This window comes from Stegastes partitus, unplaced genomic scaffold (assembly GCF_000690725.1).
Source record: "Stegastes partitus isolate 25-593 unplaced genomic scaffold, Stegastes_partitus-1.0.2 Scaffold2248, whole genome shotgun sequence".
Lineage (NCBI taxonomy): Eukaryota > Metazoa > Chordata > Actinopteri > Pomacentridae > Stegastes > Stegastes partitus.
Genome location: NW_007579979.1, coordinates 142,692 through 164,504, shown reverse-complemented (window position 1 = coordinate 164,504; position 21,813 = coordinate 142,692). Strand labels below are relative to the sequence as shown.

The 21,813-nt window shown below is 40.1% G+C and overlaps 4 protein-coding genes across 5 annotated transcripts; 2 read left to right on the top strand and 2 right to left on the bottom strand.

The window, feature by feature from the left end:
- Positions 1-6: 6 nt before the first annotated feature.
- LOC103374444 (zinc finger protein 287-like) lies at positions 7-21,763 on the bottom strand. Of its 2 annotated transcripts, none has more exons than XM_008304538.1 (3): positions 21,588-21,763; positions 1,733-2,854; positions 7-1,426 (listed from the first exon to the last, which is right to left on the bottom strand). In XM_008304538.1, the coding sequence occupies exons 1-3, from the start codon at positions 21,700-21,702 to the stop codon at positions 75-77; spliced, it is 2,589 nt and encodes an 862-aa protein (XP_008302760.1). In that variant the 5' UTR covers positions 21,703-21,763; the 3' UTR covers positions 7-74. The 2 variants fall into 2 exon arrangements, with proteins under 2 accessions (XP_008302760.1, XP_008302759.1); XM_008304537.1 differs by lacking the exon at positions 21,588-21,763 and adding an exon at positions 4,490-4,802.
- Positions 6,861-9,527, top strand: LOC103374445 (tigger transposable element-derived protein 6). Its single transcript, XM_008304539.1, has one exon. The coding sequence runs from the start codon at positions 7,811-7,813 to the stop codon at positions 9,374-9,376; it is 1,566 nt and encodes a 521-aa protein (XP_008302761.1). The 5' UTR covers positions 6,861-7,810; the 3' UTR covers positions 9,377-9,527.
- LOC103374448 (gastrula zinc finger protein XlCGF57.1-like) lies at positions 15,509-17,692 on the top strand. The gene has a single exon (XM_008304542.1). The coding sequence runs from the start codon at positions 15,509-15,511 to the stop codon at positions 17,333-17,335; it is 1,827 nt and encodes a 608-aa protein (XP_008302764.1). The 3' UTR covers positions 17,336-17,692.
- On the bottom strand, positions 18,757-20,530 carry LOC103374446 (zinc finger protein OZF-like). Its single transcript, XM_008304540.1, has one exon. It carries the CDS (start codon positions 20,528-20,530, stop codon positions 19,013-19,015), a length of 1,518 nt encoding a protein of 505 aa, XP_008302762.1. The 3' UTR covers positions 18,757-19,012.
- Positions 21,764-21,813: the final 50 nt, after the last annotated feature.

The following is a 21,813-nucleotide window of genomic DNA, read 5'->3' as shown; positions in this document are numbered from 1 at the left end:
TATCCACTTATGATTTACAGAGTCAATAAAGAAAACAAAAAACACAACAAAGACACAAAAGTCCATTCAAGCTTTCATAAAATTCTGACTTCACTGACAGATTCATTCTCGAATGAGGAAGCAGCGGTCATAAGCACAGCTTCAACCCCGGTGTGATTTCGCAAGTGTCTGTTTAAACTCCCCTGTTGTGTAAATGTTTTACCACAAACACTACAAACAAATGGTTTCTCGCCTGTGTGAACTCTCATGTGTCTCTTCAGACTTCCTTGTTGAGTAAATCTTGTTCCACAAACACTACAATTGAACTGTTTCTCCCCTGTGTGAGCTCTAATGTGTATCTTCAGATCATGGTGATGTACAAAGTTTTTCCCACACAGGTCACAACTGTATGGTTTCTCTCCAGTATGCACCCTCATATGTCTTTTTACAACCCCCTGTTGCGTAAACCTTTTCCCACAAAAATCACAACCAAATGGCTTCTCTCCAGAATGAACTCTCATATGTCTCTTCAGAACCCCCTGTTGGGTAAACCTTTTGGCACAAACAGCACAACTATATGGTTTCTCACCTGTGTGAACCCTCATGTGCCTCTTAAGATTTTTCTGTTGTGTGAAGCTCTCACTACAAATCCCACAAACAAATTGTTTCTGCCCTGTACGATTTCTAATGTGTGATTTAAAACTATAGTGTTGTCTAATTTTTTCAACAAAAACATCACAGTCAAACGATTTGTCTCCTGTGTGGTTCCTCAGCAATGACTCAACATTTTGCTTTACTTTGAAACACTTCTTCTTAACAAAACAGCTGGAAGACCTTTTTCCTAAATTACATGTCATACGTCTCTGAAGAGATTGCTTGTTTTTAAGAGATTTCAAAGTATTTGCACCTTCCTCGGGTGCCCAGGGACTATTTTCACTGTCCTCAGTTGCAGGTCCAGCGTCTGATAAAAGTTCCTGCCCATCATCTTCATCTTCATCTTCATCATCATCGTCACTGACTTCAGTCTCAGACGAGTCTGAAGCCTTTTTATCAGTATTTGGTTCTAAATTTCCATTTGAATCTGGGGTTCTGGCTGGTTCTGGTCGTCCACAGTCGTCTTCATCGCTTTCTGTTTTCATCTGTTTTGTTGAGCTGCTGGTTGGAGGCTCTGTCTCTCTGTTGTCCTTACTTTGGCTCTGATGAAGATGGGAGGACCGAGAATTCTCTTCATCATCTTCACTCTTCACAGGAACAGCAGTGAATGGAAACCTCCTGATATCAGTCTCCCCCTGACCATTCAGCTGCTCTCCCTCCTCACTGGTCCACAGTTCCTCCTGTTCCTCCTTTATGTGGAGGGGCTCTTTGTCTTGTTGGTCCAGACTGGAGCTCCATTCATGGGGAACTTCTTCTTTAATCACCAACAGCTGCTGGACATCTGCAGGCAACGCTGAAACACACACGAGCATTATAGACAACTGTGACTTTAAGTGTATGCACACAGATCTTCAGCATTTCTATTATTATTTAAAATATTACTCAGCAAGTGGGTGGCCCATTGCGAGGAAATTAGCAAAACCTTTGAAAAATGAATAATAACTGAGAACTTTGTGAAATCTGGAAATATTTGGTAAGCTTGTAAGTCAGCTCAGATTTGATTTTCATTAAAAACAATGCTGTAACACACCGAAACCACAGAACACTATTTTTAGTTTCTTGTGGAGAAACAGTCCACATTAAAACTGATTATTCTTACCAGCAGTTTGGTTGATGGTGTTCTGTGACTGATGGGCAGCAGGATGTTCAGTCCCCAGTTTTTCTTCTGGTTTAGGTGTAGCTAGTGGGATGTTAAGTGACAAAGCGACAGACTCCAGACTTTCCTGAGATGTAAGTCTTTTGCCACCATCACCTGGTTTCTCTCCCGTGTGGACGCTCAAGTGTCTTTTCATGTGGAACTTGTGGCTAAATCCTTTGCCACAGACAGTACATTTGAAGGGTTTTTCTCCTGTGTGGGCTCGCATGTGAGGCTTCAGGTCCTCTGGTCGTGTAAATCCTTTACCACAAACTTTGCAAACAAACGGTTTTTCTCCTGTGTGGACTCTTTTGTGTCTGTTAAGATTATACTGTCGCGTGAATCTCTGTCCACAAAAATCACATTCATACAGTTTCTTTCCTGTGTGGTCTCTAATGTATAAATCGACATTTTGCCTCACTCCTGAGCATTTATTAACGGAACAGCTCGGCAAACCTTGTCCCGAACGACATTTCATGTGTCTCCAAAGAGAACGCTTGTGGAGAAATCGTTTACCACACTCAGAGCAGCCGAAGGTTTCTTTGTCAGAGTCAGATCCGCCGTTATTCACACCTGACCGAAATGCCCCACGGTTAGCATCTTCAGTTTCAGCTCCAAAATCTGACAAAGGTTCCTGCCAATCATCTTCCTCCTCCTCCTCCTCCTCCTCCTCATCATAAATATTACTCTCAGAAGAGTCAGAAGATTTTCCATTAGTATTTAGTTGTATATGAGTATTAGTATCTGGTTTTTCATCTCTTTTTAGTCCTTCGCTTTCTGTTTTCATCTGTTTAGCTGAGCTGCTGGTTGCCTCTTTACTGTCTTCAGTGTGGCTCTGATGAAGATGTGAGGACCGAGGATTTTCTTCATCATCTTCACTCTTCACAGGAACAGCAGTGAATGGAAACCTGCTGATATCAGACTCCTCCTCCCCATTCAGCTGCTCTCCCTCCTGACTGCTCCACAGTTCCTCCTCTTCCTCCTTTATGTGGAGGAGTTCTGAGTCCTGCTGGTCCAGACTGGAGCTCCATTCATGGGGAACTTCTTCTTTTATCACCAACAGCTGCTGGACATCCGCAGGAGACACTGCAACACACATTATGGACAAGTTAGACCTTGTGTATTCACACATACTTAATATTATTTACAATTGAAGCTGGAAAACCTTTTCTGAGAAACTAACAAACGACTAGAAACTAAATAAGAACTAAACACATATTGTGAGGGGTGGGAATATGTGGATGATTCTCTGTGGATGTTTCTAACGTAGAGACTTTGCACTTTTTACAGGATAAAGCAGCTGGTAACAGGCTGACCAGTAGCACCGCGTCAATGATCATTCCTGAGATCTACCAACACACCAGTCAGACATAGTATATAGTAAAATGTAAAACATCCTACTGTGTTTGGACTTCGTCATTGTCTGCAGTACAGACTGTCCATGTGCACTCTTGAGCTGATGGCAAAATTTACATCACACATCACAGTAACTGCAGCTTTTGTGATCATCTGTCCGTCCACTGTATGCACCGTGGGATAATCTGACTACTTGCTTCTTTCACACGAGGAATCTTTGGCATTTACATGAAAGAGTAATTTAATACTAAACGAGCTGATGGTCCTGGAAGATTCACCCATTTTTGCAGTTTTTAGAAGGGACAACCTCAAAACCTGCCAACAGGTTTGAAAGGCATGTTGTCCTGAAAGCAGATCACCAAAGACACATCATTTATCAAAGCCAGAAACTTTTAACAGAGACAGAATCATCAGATTTTTAACTTTCTAATGGTCACTCAACTAAACGTGTGTGACATGTGGTTCTGCCACAAAAACTGAGTCTAATTTTATCGTCAAGTTTAAAATCTGCTTATTTTACATCTAATCTTTGAGACTTTCCAGATGAACTGCAGGCTGCGTCTATGGAGAGCAGACAGGACACAAGGATGGAAACTACTGTAAAATGCAAGTAGTAAAATATTGACAGCATGTGAGTCGTAATTTTTTTGTGGGCACTTTTAAAAATGCTGTACATGCTGCTTTTAGTTTTATTTTTTTTTTCATTTTTGCAAAATAAGTAATCAAAGAACTTCAACTTTGTTGTGCTGCACACAAGAAACTTTGCATTTCTCTTTCTTCCAGCCATGGTTGTGCTGTAGAGGTGCCACACTTTATATTGCGGTGAAAAACAGTCCACAAAGAGGAAAAATGTGGGGAGGGAAAAGGTTATTGGGGTTCAGAGGGTTAAAATTACTGAAAGGGAGTCTCTCTTATGAATTCATGAGGAGCTGCAAATATTTCATAACTTCTAGTGCAAATGTGGATGAACCCATGTATTGTTTTTAAAGTCCATTTACTTATTTAATTAGCTTAATTTTTATTTCAATGCATTTACTATATTATTATTTCCTTTTCTTTCGTTCTGATCTAATGTCCCTTGGATGCTGGTGGTGATTATTGTTATTTTCTCCCTGTCGTGATGTTTGCAAATGTTTAAATAAATCGCATGTGCGCGCTACAAACTGTCCGGCTGCTGGACTGAACCAGGCACATGGGTTCCGCCTTTTTTTATTCCGTCAACACAAAGCTAATCTGTAACATTATTGATGCAAAGCGTTTTGCTGACATTTTTTTTAAAATCCCAGAATGAATCGTCTCCTCCAGCCTCCCTCCCAGCAGCTAGCAGTTAGCAGCTTCCTCCACATTAGCTGTGATTCTTCTTACCAGCGGTTTGCTTCCGAACAACGTCCTGCGGCTCACGGAGGCGTTTCATCTGCACTTTTCCCTCCAGACACACACTGTCAGTCCGCTGCTGCTGGACAGAATCCACCTGGTTCATGGTATCAGATCTGCTTCTCCTCTATAAAACTCACCGGAGGCTCGTAAAGGAGCCGCGCCTGCGCAGAACACATCGCCGTCAGTCGCCGCACGCTACATTTCTGTTCGGGCTGATCAATAAACGTATTAACGGAGCTGACAGTGACTCAAACAAGGAGGCAGCTTTGTTTTTATGACATATTTTTTTTTAAACATGTCTGCTGTGTTTTGAACAGGCATCCGTACGGACACCTATGCCGTGTGTCGCGATCGCTTTTTAACAAACTTTATTGACAACAGAATACGTTTACAGTATAAACAACAGTACAAAAAGTTATTGGAATCAAACAAAGGGCCTAAAACAAAAGCAGAAGTTAAACTACAAAGTAATGGGGTGAAAGAATGAATTAAAAATCAAATTACAATTTCAATTTGTGAGTATTAATGCAAACCAACTTAAATCACTCTATGGATATTTAAATTTTGCACAGATTCTTGATTCTTGATGTGGACAATAACAATATTGTGCATATCTATATATTGGAAAAACACAGACGTTTCCATGAGTAGAAATACAAGTGTAAGAAATACAGATTTTATGGATATTGCACAGATTCTTTCATCAGTTGAAAAATACTGATATTACACAGATTGTTGTGTATGTAGAGTAATTGATATTACAGCCGTTTTTAAATGTACATATATTAATACAGGTCTGAATGTGTTGACGCTGCACCAGAGTGAAATATTTATTTTCTTGTCTGCATAAGAAAATAAATATGAATCCAAGGAGGTGTAACAGAAACATGGACTGTGGTTTCTTTGAGTGTTTTATTCCATTGTCTTTGTTGCTCTTGAAGTGCAATAATATGATGTAACACTGTTTTTTCTTTTTTTTTTTTTTTAAACTTCTCAAGAGCAACAACTTCATGTAGCACTGGCACTCCGTATAACTTTTAAGTACAGTTGTAATTAGAGTGTGTACAATTTGGGGATAATTGTTTCTTATGTTCACATGCAGTAGATAGACAGATATTTTATTCATTACCTCGAGCAAATTCGTTTTATCCAGTAGTTAATACATGTCACATTTAGGGGGAAAAAAGGAAACTTATGTGCAATTAATTTGCAAATCATGCTGGCTGAAGAAATAAGGTGCAAAGTTGTTGATATTTTCAAACAAAAAGGAGGATTAAAAATTCTAAGTACTGTATAAACATAGAAATGATAATAAGCTAATATCTTACCTTGTCAGGGCATCTAATTCAAACACTCTTTTTTATAATGTGTACTTATTTTATTTTTATGATGTATATTTGTTTTGTTTTTCGTTTTTTGATGCTGCTGCTGCTACCTATACATTTTTCTTAATTTTATTTTATTATTTGTTCCTATTTTTCTCCCCTATAAATACAGCTGACTCAGAAGAACACACAAAGAATTCCAGTGTACCTGTACTGTTCTGGACCCATGCAAATGCCAATAATACTTTATTCTATTCTATTGTAATAGGAGGAATGCTTGGCTCCTTGACGCAGTTTTGGGTGTTTTAGTCTTTATTATTATACCTTAGATTTGGTCTCTTTTTTATTCCTTTGTATCTATTTATATTATTGTTTGATTTGTTTGTTTGTTGTTATACATATATCTATATTTTTTATGTATATGGGACTGTGCAAACGAGACAATTTCATTGCCCAGTGTTAAACTGCTGTTTTTCATGCTGAACATATGACAATAAATGTCTATCTCTGTCTCTTATAGTTTGTGCTTTTTTTTTTTTGCTTGTCTTTTTTGTTGTTGCTTCATTTATAAAATAAATTTTTATCGAAGAGCTTTTCCTGATTTTATTAAAGTTTTAAGTTATGTTTTATAACTTCTTGTTCTGTTTTGTGTGCTTTCTGTTTCTTCTGTGTGCTTCCTTTATTTTGGTATAGTTGATTATTATTATTATTATTATTATTATTATTATTATTATTATTATTATTATAAACACAAAAATATCCATCGTAAAAATCTACAAAATTTCTTCTCCTCCGAGTTTTTACTCCCATCTAGTGGCCACTCTGAAGAACTGTAAAGGGGAGGAGTGGGAAGAGCCTAAAGCTGTCCGTGTAGATGCCTGTCTAAAAAAAAACCTGGCCCCAGCTCCTGTGTTACATCCATGGATGAAGTCGGACACAAATCGAACCGGCTGCTGTTGTTCTTCCATCGGCGGTGATTGATTCCGCAAAGGCACGACAAAAAGAACAACATGAACGATTCTGTCCATCAGCAGCGGACTGAAAGTGTGTGTTTGGAGGGGAAAGTGCAGATGAAACGCCTCCATGAGCCGCAGGACGTTGTTCTGAAGCGAACCGCTGGTAAGAAGAATCACAGTTAATGTGGAGGAAGCTGCAGACTGCTAGCTGCTAACTGCTAGCTGCTGGCTGCTGGGAAGGAGGCTGGAAGAGACGATTCCTGCTGCTGCCATCAGTTTGAATATTTTAACAGACGTTCAGTTTAAAGGAGAGCCGTTGTTACAGGTGAACTGGTGTCAGATTAGTTGGTGCGTGAAGCCGCCGTCACAGTGGTAGGTGGAGACCGTAGGTGGCTGCGTCGGTGCCTGTTCAGAAAGTCCACAAACCGTTTGTTCCTGTCGTCGGTAGCGACATTTATCTACGATAGCTTACATTAAACTGTCAGCATACAGTTTAATAATCTTTTTAAAATTATTTTGTTTTTCAGGATTGTTCCCATCTGAGTGAAAAACCGGTTTTGTCCCTAAAAAGCGATGCTATCCTGCTTATTAAAGCTGTAGGAGCCAGCTGCTAGCTGCTTTAATCCGAATCCATAAAGAAATTATCTCCTTTCCTCGTGCCTGCATTATTTTACCTGCTCTTAGTTTAACCAGTTCAGACCTGAAATAGCCTTTTAGAAGGTTTATTATCAATATACAGTAGTTTTTATTTTTTACATACAAATATTTATTTTTAATGAATTTAAAAACAAGATTGTTCACTGTGTACTTCTTTAACCCAAACCAAAAATTGTAGCCGACATTTAACGGACTAATAACGATAATTATTCTAATAATTTTAGTACAATTAAAGAAATACAGTCGTGACTTGGCATTCCGACCCTTAACGATCCGAAAACCTTAATATCCGACACGTTTTTAGGAACAAACTTTGTGTCACAAATAAGGATAAAAATAAAAGTGCATCTACCAAGTTTTCACCAGCGTTCATGAAGTCACAGACCATGTCGTTCACTGTCATGGAGCTACCGACCAAGCGAAAACGAACAGAGATAACAGTAGCGGTGAAAAAAGCTCTGTGTCAGTACAAGCTAGAGCATCCGAAATGTTCCCAGGACAGATTGGTAGAGTTCATAAAAGACACCTATGCTGTGACAATTGGCCGATCGACCGTCTCTGATATCCTGAAGCACAGTGACAAGTGGATGGCGTTTGTAGTGAATACCAGCACAGAACAAAAACTGACCCGGATTGTGCATGTAAAACACGCCGAGCTGGAAGACGCACTCTTCATGTGGTTTTCAAGTGCTACGAGCCACAACGTCGCAATCAGTGATGAAATTCTGACTATCAAAGCAAAGGAACTGGGAGAGGCACTGGGAATTTCAGACCTTGTGTATTCTCGTGGATGGCTGTGCAATTTCAAAAGACGGCGAGGAATATCACTACGGGAAAAACATGGGGAGCCGGCAAGCTCTGATGTGACCGCTGCTGCTAGTGCCCGGGAAAGAATGCAGGTGTTGCTGCGAAGTCACCAGAACAAAGATATCTTTAATTTCAGCGAAACTGGACTATTTTACCGTCTGGAACCAAACAAGACACTCGCTTGTGGGCCAGTGAAGGGAACAAAGCGTTGCAAAGATCGGATATCTGTCGGACTGTGTGCAAACGCTGATGGCAGTGAAAAGCTAACGCCTGTAGTAATTCACAAGTCCAAAAAGCCACGTTGCTTTCATGGTTTCAACCCAAACACATTTGTGGACTACTATGCGAATAAGAAGGCATGGATGACGCCACTTGTGTTTCAAGAGTTCATTGAACAGCTAGAAAGAAAGATGCGAATGAAGAAACGCAAGATCATTCTGCTTGTGGACAATTCCCCGAGCCACAATGTGACTGGCTTGGAATTAAATTATGTCCGCGTGGAATTTCTGCCAACAAACACAACAGCAGAAATTCAGCCAATGGATGCTGGAGTGATCAGAAACTTCAAAGGCCATTACAGGCGTTACTTGATGAAGCAGTACATACAAGATTTCCACGAGAAGGGCAAAGTTGAACGAATCAACGTGAAAGACGCCATTTATTTCATCAGGGACGCATGGAAGGATGTGAAACAATCAACCATTGCAAACTGCTGGCGGCATGCAGGGATATTACCCGGCTGCACCAACCACCCCTGTGAGCAGTCGGACAGCGTGGAGGTGGAGAACGAGGTGGCGTGCCTGATCAGGGAATTCAAAAGCGAAGACCCTGTGACCGCGGAGGAATACCTCGCATGGGACAACGCGGAGCCAACAGAAGCCATGCTGACGACCGCCGACATCCTGTCACTGGTCAGTAACACAGAAAACAGAGGGGACAGTGACAGCGAGTCTGAAGGAGAAGAAGATCCTCCGAAACCGGTGACTCTCAGACAAGCCATCGAAGGGATGGAAACAGGGCTGCGATACATGGAGGAGCAGGGGTTTACCGCAGTGGATGTTGATGCCATCCGCGGACTGCTAAGAAGGGTCCGCGAACATCAGAACAGTATCACCACATACCAGACATGAACTTTGTAGCTTGTCTGTCGGTTTATTCTTTGAATAGATTTAGTTAATATTTGTTCATTATATTTAGTTCAGTTTATTTTCCAGGGGAACTTCTTTCATGAGCCGTCAATATATATATTTTTTTTTTTAAATATGTTTTTTGGGCTTTTTGCTTCTATTTAGAGCAGTAGAGATAGACAGGAAGGGGGGAGAAGAATGAGGAGAGACCTGCAGCAAAGGGTCGTGCGCAGGATTCAAACCCACCACCGCTGTGTCGGGGAGCTTTAGCCCTGTTCTCTACGAGGTGAGCTATAGGGGCGCCCGGGGCGTCAAGCCTAATGAACGTTATACATGTACCGTATATATTTGTATTTGTATAGATGAAATAAAAAAGCACATGTAGTTCATGACGAGTCTTTTATTTTGTTTCATGTAAATCATATCAGTATCATACACGTAGATAGTTTATTATAACAGCTGTAAACAATGAATATTAACAACTAATGAGCCTTCAAGCATCAAGCCCTCCTCGTATCTCGTCCTCCGTCTTGACAATCCGACAGCCTTGCTATCCGACATAGAAGAAAGTTTTACATTTAGTGTGGGGTTATCACTGCTGTAGCTCAGAGAACCTAAAAGAAGAGGCTTTAAAAGGTGAAAATCAGAGGCTGTCATTAAATATTTTGGCAACATTTGTGTTTTGGTTGAATAAAACATTGTAAAATCTAAGTCTGTCTGCTGTGAACAGCTTTCTGATGTGTTATTTTACCAAGTTGATGATCAGTCTTCATCATAAAGTGCATAATTCTCTGCAAGCGAATGTTGAGCAAAAGCCGGTACTATATTGCACATGTTGCTGTTGATTCTTTTTCTGCAGTTACATAAAGTCCAATGTGTTCCTTTAGAAAGAGTCTGACGTCTGACATGAAGCGGCTGCAGCTGAGAAACAAACGCACATAGCTTTAAAGGACAAGTTTGACTCATGTGATGAGTTTTCCAGCTGCCAAAAAGTAATATTATCCTCCACATTGCATCTAAAATGTTAGTAATGCATCAAAATGACTTTATTTTATTAATGAGGGTTATAGTTTCAAGATTATAGCTCATAGAATAATTGCAAAAGAAATAATTTCTTTACTTCATAAAATTTTGTTATTATTATTTAAGGCTAAAATCAAACACTGGCTCTCTAAACACAGCACGGTCTCACCTACCCTCGTTAAAATTAAGTAAGAACCCTGTACATTTGTGTCTCACTGAAGGTGATTTTTGAATATTGCTGGAAATATTCTCACTTCTCACTAACTGTATTATTTGGTAAACTTCATTTTAAAATGTATGTTTTTCCTGTCAGTCAACACTAAATAACCGATAACCACAAAGCGGAACATGTTTTTAGAAATGTTAAAAATCAAAAACCTAAACATCTCATTTACAAAAGTGTTCACACGTGGGGTTTACTGGAGCAGGATTCTTAGTATTTTTATGTTTGTTTCCACTTCTGCAAGTGTACAGAGATTTATAGATGTGACACAAATGTAAATATGTACATACAGTAGGTATTAATGGCAGAATTATTAATATACAGACAAGTCACCGGCTGTAACTCTGGCCAGTCGCTCAAACATCAGTTAGCACATTAAAGCATTGTTTTCAAATGTTGATATTTCTTTCTTTTTTGTTAGTTTTGTTTGAAAAGCGCCGCCAACTTTTGAATACCACGTTAACTAAAACTAAAACTCCTGCATGGATACACATAAAGTCACGTTTGTCCATAATGTGTGTTTCAGTGTTGCCAGGAGACATCCAGCAGCTGTTGGTGATTAAAGAAGAAGTTCCCCATGAATGGAGCTCCAGTCTGGACCAGCAGGACCCAGAGCCCCTCCACATAAAGGAGGAACAGGAAGAACTGTGGACCAGTGAGGAGGGAGAGCAGCTGAATGGGCAGGACGAGGCTGATATCAGCAGGTTTTCATTCACTGCTGTTCCTGTAAAGAGTGAAGACGATGAAGAGAAACCTCAGTTCTCACAGCTTCATCAGAGCCAAACTGAAGAGAACAAAGAGGCAAAAAGTAGCTCAGCTGAACAAATGAAAACAGAAACTGATGGAGAGGACTGTGGACGACCAGAACCAACTGAAAACCCACATTCAACTAGTAATTTACAACCAAATACCGATGGAAAGTCTTCAGACTCTTGTGAGAGTGATGTCATTAATGGTGACGACGGTGGTGGTGATGATTGTGATAAGGAGGAGCTGCAGGACGATGAGTGGCAGGAACCTTTGTCAGATTCTGGATCTGAAACTGAACACAGTGACAGTGACTGGAAGGAGACCGGAGCACCTGCGTCAGGTGTAAATAGCAATGTGGGATGTAACGCTGACAAAAAACTCTTTAGCTGCTCTGAGTGTGATAAACAGTTTCTTCACAAGCGTTCTCTTCAGAGACACATGACATGTCATTCAGGAAGGAAGTCTTCCAGCTGTTCAGCCAATGAGAAAACGTGTAGAATGAAGCAAAATGCAGAATCACAGATGAAAGTCCAGAAAGGAGACAGACCATTTAGTTGTGATGTTTGTGGCAAAAGCTTTACACGTCAATGTAACCTTAATCGACACAAAAAAGTCCACACAGGAGAGAAACCGTTTGGTTGTGACGTTTGCAGTAAAAGATTTTCACGACCAGAGGAGCTGAAGACTCACACTAGAGTCCACACAGGAGAAAAACCATTTGGCTGTGATGTTTGTGGTAAAAGATTTAACCAGAAGATCCATATTAAGAGGCACATGAGAGTCCACACAGGCGAGAAACCATTTGGTTGTGATGTGTGTGGTAAAAGATTTATGTGGAAGGTATATTATGAGACTCACATGAGAGTCCACACAGAAGAGGATTCATTTGGTTGTGATGTTTGTGGTAAAAGATTTTCACGGGAAGTGGATCTAAAGATACACACAAGAGTCCACACAGGGGAAAAACCATTTAAATGTAGTACTTGTGGTAAAACATTCATGTGGGAGACGAGTTTTAAGACTCACATGAGAATGCACACTGGAGAGAAGCCATTCACTTGTAATGTTTGTGGTAAAAGATTTAGTCAGAAGGTACATTTTAAGACACATACAAGAGTCCACACAGGAGAGAAACCATTTAATTGTAGTGTTTGTGGTAAAAGATTTATGGGGAAGACAAGTTTTAAAACTCACATGAGAATCCACACTGGAGAGAAGCCGTTTGATTGTGGTGTTTGTGGTAAAAAATTTAATCAGAAGATACATCTTAAGAAACACATGAAAGTCCATGCGGAGGAGAGACCATTTGGCTGCGATGTTTGTGGACAAAGATTTAATCGAAAAGCACATCTTGAGACACATACGTTTGTCCATTCAGGAGAGAAACCATTTGGCTGTGATGTGTGTGGGAATAAGTTTACACGACTGGAAAGTCTGAAGAGACATATGAGCGCTCACGCAGGAGAGAAACCAGTTGATTGTGGTGAAAGAGTTTCATCTCAGGAAAATTTGAAGAGACACGTGGGGGATGTCGTCCTGTCCCTTAGCGTCCCACTACCTCGAGTTAAACTGGACGACAAACTGGAGACTGAGCTCCTGGGTGCCCATCAGCCACAGAAGGATATTATCAACGAAAGTGCTGGTAAGAATAACCATACTTCATGAGTAATGACTCCCCAGGAGAAATATGCTCAGATGTTAGCATGCAAGAGTTGTCACATGACAGAATACCTTCTGCACATCTCATAGTTTTGTTCTTTTAGTAGTTTGTCACTAGTTACTCACTGCTGCACACTTGTTTTACCAGAACTTCACAATATGTTGCTCCCATTCAGCTGTTTCTGGTTTTTGTTGGTTTTCCTGCTTACAGCTACGTAGCATTTTGTAGTATTTGAATCTATGTTAAAGCTGTTAAGGATCTGTGTGAATACACGTACGATCACAATTTCCAATCATTTACATTATGTATTTCAGTGTTTCCTGCAGATGCCCAGCAACTGTTGGTACTTAAAGAAGTTCCCCATGAACTGGGTCCCAGTCTGGACCGACAGGACAAAGAGTCCCTCCACATAAAGGAGGAACAGGAGGAACTGTGGACCAGTGAGGAGGGAGAGCAGCTTAAAGGGCAGGAAGAGACTGATATCAACAGAGTCCCATTCACTTCTGGTCCTGTAAAGAGTGAAGATGATGAAGAGAAACCTCAGTTCTCACAGCTTCCTCAGAACCAAACTAAAGACAACAAAGAAGCAGAGCCTCCAACCAGCAGCTTAGCTGAACAGATGAAAACTGAAAGTGATGGAGGTGACTATGGAGGACCAGAACCAGTCAGGAACTTAGATGCAAATAATCAAATACAACCAAATCCTGATGGAAAGTTTTCAGACTTATCTAAGTCTGAAGTTAGTTATGATGATGATGATGATGATTACGATGATGAGTGGCAGGAACCTTTGTCAGATTTTAGACCTGCACCTAAAGACTGTGACAATGACTGGAAGGAGACCAGCGCTCCTGATTCAGATGCAAATACCGATGTAGGATGTAACACTGCCAAAAAAATCTTTGACTGCTCCGAGTGCGATAAACAATTTCTCCACAAACGTTCTCTTCGGCGGCACATGACGTGTCATTCAAGAAAAAAATCTTCCAGCTGTTCAGTTGATAAGAAATGTTTTGCAGTGGGACAAAATGTTGGTTCACAGATGAGAGACCACACAGGAGAGAGACAATATGACTGCGATGTTTGTGGACAAAAATTTACACGGCAGTATAATCTTAACAGACACAAAAGAGTTCACACTGGAGAGAAACCATTTAGTTGTGATGTGTGTAGTAAAAGATTTTCACGACCAGAGGATCTAAAGACTCACATGAGACTCCACACTGGAGAGAAACCATTCAAGTGTAATTTGTGTGGTAAAGGATTTAATCAGAAGATCCATATTAAAAAACACATGACCATCCACTCAGGTGAAAAACCAGTTGATGGCGGTGAAGCATTTACATCTCAGGAAAATCTGAAGAGACACGTGGAGGTTGCTGCTCTGTCACTCAACACCCTACTAGCTCCAGCTGAACTGGAAGAAAAACTAGGGATTGAATGCATTGGTGCCCGTCAGTCACAGGATGTTATCAACCAAACTCATGGTAAGAATAATCCATTTTTAAGTGTTGTTTCTCCAGGAGAAAACTGTTACCCAGTGAAATCAGTCTGACATTGGATATTTACCAAGAGAGGGCTGGTGTTCAAGTTTAACTTATGTAGGACGAACTGGAGATTTTCTCATGCTTGAGTTGAGGCTGCTGTTACAGTGGCAGTGGAGATTGTGGGTGACTGTTGCAATGTGTGTCTGCATCGTGATAAGCCTGTGATGCATCTGCAGTTCTAGGGTAACTGGTGGTCATGGTATATTGTGATTTTTGTTAACAGTTTAGCTCATCACAATGAACTCCAGATGTATATTATCACAGATCTGTCTTTTTCATTTTAGTTGTGGCAGCCAAAACAGACAGTAAAGATGACAGAGTGCTAAAAACATGCATGTTAAATTAGCCGCAATATAACATTTAATTTTAGACTACCAGCAATAAGTTAAACATAATTGAACAGATCTCCTCTTCCCAGCCTTCATAAACTTTTAGCTATCCCATACAAACAAAAGTGTGTTATAGAGCCTAATTATTTAGAAATGTTTTGCATTCTAGTAAGACTTGGTTGTTTTAAAGAAAATAGCCTATGCATGTACCCACATAGGCAGTGCTCCAAACACTAATAACATTTAAACTTCCACTCTGTAGTTATATTTAGAGTTTGACAATAAGTAGACAAATCTGTGAAAATGTGAATATGCACATAAACTAGGTATTAAAGGCGAAGTATTTTTTTGATCACGAGCTGGCAGTACAGACCGGTCATCAGTTACAGCTCAGGCAGAATTCTCAGTTTGCAGTTATTTTACACAAAAACGGTGTTCTGTGGTTTTAGCACATGAAAGCATTGTGCTACGTGGAAATAAAATCTGAAATCAATTATGAGCTTGTCAAATATTCCAACACATTGCAATATTTGATTAGTTCTTGTCTAGCACCGTTTTGGGTATTTTTGTATATATTATTAAAACTGCTGAGGATCTGTATGGATGTGTATGAAGTCCCAGTTATTCATTAAGTACGTTCGTGTTTCAGCGTTGCCTACAGATGTCCAGCAGCTGTTGGTGATTAAAGAAGAAGTTCCCTGTGAATGGAACTCCAGCCAGCAGGACCCAGAGTTCCACCACATAAAGGAGGAACAGGAGGAACTGTGGACCAGTCAGGAGGGAGAGCGGCTTAATGGGCAGGAGCAAACTGATAACACAAGGTTCCCATTCACTGCTGTCCCTGTTAAAAGTGAAGATGATGAAGAGACTCCTCCATCCTCACAGCTTCATCAGAGCCAAACTGATGACAACAGAGAGGCAGAGCCTCCAACGAGCAGCTCAGCAAAACAGATGAAAACAGAAAGTGATGGAGAGGAGTGTGGAGGACCAGAACTCAACAAGAACCCAGATCCAAACAGTCACATAGAACCAAATGCTGATGGAAAGGCTTCCGACTCTCCTGAGACTGAAGTTGATGAGAATGATAATGAGGATGAGTGGCAGGAACCTTTGTCAGACTCTGGTCCTGAAACTGAAGATGGTGACAATGATAGGAAGAAGACCAGGGCAACTGAATCAGGTGTAAATAGTGACGTGCAATGTAACACTGACATAAAACCCTTTAGCTGTTCTGAGTGTGGTAAACAATTTCTCTACAAGCAGTCTCTTCAGAGACACATGACATGTCATTCAGGAAAAAGATCATCCATCCGTTTGGTTAAGCAGAAATGGTTTAGAATGAAACAAAAAGTAGATTCTCAGATGAGAAATCACACAGGAGAGAAATCCTTTGGTTGTGATGTTTGTGGTAAAAGACTTAAGCATCAGCATAATCTAAAAATACACATGAAGCTTCACACAGGAGAGAAGCCATTTGGTTGTGATGTTTGTGGACAAAGATTTTCCCGAAACACATACCTTGAGGCACACATTAGAGTTCACACTGGAGAGAAACCGTTTGGTTGTGATGTGTGTGGACAGAGATTTACCCGAAACACGTATCTTGAAGCACATATGACAATTCACACAGGAGAAAAAACATTTAGTTGTCACATATGTAAAAAAGGATTCCGACATCAGTACAATCTTAATAGACACATGAGCGTCCACACAGGAGAGAAACCTTTTAGTTGTAACATTTGTGAAAAAAATTTTAGACATCAGTATAATCTTGATAGACACACAAGAGTCCACACTGGAGAGAAACCGTATGGTTGTGGTGTTTGTAATAAAAGATTTTCACAGCCAGCAGATCTGAAGAGACATAAAAGTGTCCACACAGGAGAGAAACCATTTAGTTGTGGTATTTGTGGGAAAAAATGTAACCAAAAGATACATATTAAAAAACATATGCAAATCCACACAGGAGAGAAACCATTTAGTTGTAGTATTTGTGGCAAAAGATTTAGCCAGAAGATACATATTAAAAAACATGTAAAAATCCACACAGGAGAGAAACCATATGGTTGTGGCATTTGTAGTAAAAGATTTTCTCACCCAGGCGATCTGAAGAGCCACAGGAGAGTCCATACAAGAGACAATCCATTCAACTGTAGCGTTTGTGGTAAAAGATTTCTGTGGAAGACCAATTTTAAAACTCACATGAGAATCCACACAGGAGAGAAACCATTTGGTTGTAGTGTTTGTAGTGAAAGCTTTAACCGAGAGGGAAATCTAAGGAGACACATGAGAATCCATGTAAGAGAAAAACTGTTTGACTGTGGTGACAGTGTTGCATCGCAGGGAACTCTGGAGGGACATGCCGGGGCTGTTGCTCTGCCACCTACCATCCCACTATCCCCAGCTAAACTGGAAGTTACCAGGGTTTAAAATGCCGCTGACCTTATTCTCAAATCTGCAGTAGAGATCACTGTCTAAGCCACCCTATGTAAGTGTGTCAGAGAACTGCATTGATATGTCATACCCTGGGTGAAAGTAAGCTATTCTTCCCAGCTGGCACTGGGGCAGAGGAGATGTTATCATGTCAACTGTTACTGTTGTAATCTGCAATTTTTCCACAGTTGTTCATATTTTGCATACTGTTGTACAGTTAGTAATACAAGAAACGGATTATGCTGTGAATGATGTTGTGTGCACGATTGGGACCATGGTTGACAACAATCGGTTGACTTGATGCAACATGGATCATGAATTTATTTACATCAATAAATCACAATTAAAGAGAAACCACTTCGTTGCTTAGTTTTTCTGATTTAAAAACATGATCTTGACAGAAACATGTATTTGCACTTTTTGCACTGGTTGACTTTTACTGCCACGTAAATCTTTCAATCACATCATTTTCCTCTCTGCTCCCTTTAAACTTCTAATAAAACTCTTAAATATGATATGGGAACTGGTCTGACAAAACATATGTAATCATTTAGGATTTCTACATTGCAGACAAATTGACCACATGTCCTTCTGGCAGATAATTAGGAATTGCTATTCTGGTAACATGATCAGGGAAATAAGGAAGAAGTGATACCTTTATACTTCATTTTCACATAGCTCTGTGTAGGTTTGTGAATCAGCTGGAACTCCATTCATTCTTGTAAGAACTTCTATGATTTTTTTTATGTGTTGTAACTCCTCCTTCCATTTCTTTCTTGCCTGGAATTTTGACTATATAATACATTTGAGTACAATCTCGAGTACGCTGACAAAATTGAAGCGCTTTACAATGTGTTTCCTCAGTCACACATTCACACATCGATGGTGACGGAGCTGCCATGCAAAGTGACAGTCGTCATCTCCCTATACTAGGCATTGATTTGTTTGTAGTTGGGGCTGCATCTGATGTAGTCTCGTCAGTTCATATGGTTTTGCCAGACTTTGTTATGCCTGGATTATTAGGGCATACCAATGAATGGAACACCACACAGCAACAACAACAAAAAAAACTAAGCCAGCGTCTTATAGATAACTCATAGTGAAACAAAAATTAGTGTATAACCTAAAACTATATTTGGCATAAAAAGAACCTATTGTTCACATTTAAAGGTTCTTAATTTTATTCAGAAAAATTAATAAACCCATGTGTAAAATTAAGTAGTGAGATATTGTCCTTAGTAAAACAAGGTTCTGTTAAGTTCCACCAAGTATCTTTGCCCCCAACTTCCAGCCAAACAAGAATTTGTCCTATTGCCACAAAACAGACTCACAATTCATCATCTAATGCAAACAAGATATCAGCCTTTATCTTTAAAATGTATTTTTTGTACGCTTTGCAAAGAACCATGTAAGTCTGCTTTCCAGCTTGCAACACAAATAATGTTTATTTCCAGCAGTTTAGGACGTCTTGCACAGCAGCTGGTAATATATTGTGATTTACAGAGTGAATCACCAAAACAAATACAATAGAATTCTGTCAAGCTATTTAAAAAACACAAACAAACAAACAAACAAAAATCAAAGGTAGCAACCATGAGCCAGGCCGTATACACAGATGGAGACTGTTTAATTATAAATCACAATTATAAAAACACTCCTGCAAATATACAGCTACTACCCTGTGTGACTTTTCGAGTGTCTATTTAAACTTCCCTGTTGTGTAAATGTTTTACCACAAACATCGCAACCAAATGGTTTCTCTCCTGTGTGGACTCTCATGTGTCTCTTCAGACTTCCCTGCTGAGTAAATCTTGTTCCACAAACACCACAACTGAACTGTTTTTCTCCAGTGTGGACTCTGACGTGTATCTTCACATCATGGTGATGTACAAACTTTTTACCACACACATCGCATACATACGGTCTTTCTCCTGTGTGGACTCTCATGTGTGTTTTGAGATTTGTCTTTCGGTTAAATCTTTTCTTACAAACGTCACAACCAAAAGGTTTCTCTCCTGTGTGGACTCTCATGTGTGTTTTAACATGTGCCCTACGGTTAAATCTTTTACCACAAATGTCACAACCAAATACTTTGCTACCAGTGTGAACTCTCATGTGTTTCTTAAAGTATGTTTTCAGAGTAAACCTTTTACCACAAAGATCACAGCCAAATGGTTTCTCGCCCGTGTGGACTCTCATATGTCTCTTCAGAACTCCCTGTTGTGTAAATCTTTTAGCGCAAACACCACAACCAAACGGTTTCTCTCCTGTGTGAACCCTCGTGTGTCTTTTAAGATTTTGTTGCTGTGTAAATCTTTCACCACAAACACCACAAATGAAGGGTTTCTCACCCGTGTGGATTCTCACGTGTGCCTTAAAACTATCATGATGTCTAAATCTTTTGCCACAAAGATCACAATGAAATGGTTTCTCTCCTGTGTGAACTCGCATGTGTGTCTTAAGATTTTGTTTTTGTTTAAATCTTTTTCCACACACAAGACAGCTAAATGGTTTCTCTCCAGTGTTGACTGTCATCTGTGAATCTATATTTCTCTTTACTTTCAAAATGTTATTATTAACCAAACAGCTGGAAGACCTTTTTCCTGAATGACACATCATGTGTCTCTGAAGTGATTGCTTTAGAGTATCTGTACCCGACTCAGATGCCAAGTGATCATTGTTCCTGTCTTTAGTTTCAGATTCAGAGTCTGTCAAAGGTTCCTGCCAATCATCGTCGTCTTCGTCATCCTCCTCCTTCTCCTCATCATCACTAATACTGACTTCTATCTCTGAACAGTCTGAAGCCTCTCCATCACTATTTTGTTGCAAATTACTATTTGCATCTGGTTTTTCATCTTGTTTTGGTCCTCCACGGTCCTCTCCATCACTGTCTGTTTTCATTTGTTTAGCTGAGCTGCTGGTTGTCTCTTTGTTGTCTTCAGTGTGGCTCTGATGAAGCTGTGAGAACTGAGGTTTCTCTTCATCATCTTCACTCTTCACGGGAACGTCAGTGATTGGAAACCTGGTGTTGTCAGGCTCCTCCTGCCCATTAAGCTGCTCTCCCTCCTCACTGGTCCACAGTTCCTCCTGTTCCTCCTTTATGTGGAGAGGCTCTGGGTTCTGCTGAACTTCTTCTTTGATCACCGACAGCTGCTGGACATCTGCAGGAAACACTGAAACACACATGTACATTATCAACAACTGTGACGCTACAGATATTACCACAACACTTCAGCAATTTATTCTAAAATTAACCAAAAAACACAGAGCTCCAAACTGCGACTAGTGTCTTCTCGTCAGCTTAGGCCAGGCTCACACAACAGGAGTTTTGGGCTGATTTACTCCTGCTTCACCCTTAACAACAATCAGAGGAGAAGTCTGGACTGGCATCTGGATCTGAACCGATGCTGGACCCAGATTACTTGGAAATCTAAGCAGTTTATGGATCCAGATGAGCGAAGGATTGCGTCCAGTTCAAAGCTAGAGGAAGAAAAAACCAGAGCGTCACCTTTTCTCCCACCCAGTGCCGCTCCAGTTTATCTCCTGCGCCGCTCACATCAAAAGCTCAAAGCATAATCTGGGGAAAAAAATGTCAAATCAGTGGAGCTCTGGTTTTATTTGCACTAGTTAAAGTTAAAACTAAGAGTGCACAAGTCTAAGAGCTAGGAGTAGACACTTTTAGGTCCAGCCTGAAACCTCCTGAAATGTTTTAGAATGGACAAAGAGCATAATTTTATTTTTAAAAACTATTTTTGTATCATGTTTTGTCAGGAACTGTCCACAAAACTGAAAAGAAAAATCACGACTGAACGTTTTGATTCTAAATAACAACAGCAACAAAAAAAACTTTTTGATTCAGAATATATTTATTAATAAATCAATGTAAACAGGTGTAAATTGTGTGTCAGACACTGGTAGCATTTACTAAACACTTCAGTTTCATCTTTCAAATCCACCTAATGAGTAATTAAATCCAAACGAGCCCAAATATTTGAAATACATGTATATTTTTAAAGACGGACTACAAATTAACTTTGACATGTGCACGCTGTAAACCGTCCGGGTGTTGCACTGTGCTCTGGAAGATGAGTTCCACCTTTTTTTTTATTCCGACAACATAAAGTTAAATCTAGAAAACGATTTTTGTTGGTATTCATGAATCCATGTAAAAACACTCCTCCTCCTCCAGCCTCCCTCCCAGCAGCTAGCAGTTAGCAGCTTCCTCCACATTAGCTGTGATTCTTCTTACCAGCGGTTTGCTTCAGAACAACGTCCTGCGGCTCATGGAGGCGTTTCATCCGCACTTTGCCCTCCAGACACACACTGTCAGTCCGCTGCTGCTGGACAGAATCCACCTGGTTCATGGTGTCACATCTGCTTCTCTTCTTTAAAACTGACCGGAAGCTGACAGATGAGACGATGACAGCCGGTTAGATTTCCGTCAGAGTTGATTAATTAATGAGAGCTGATAGAAA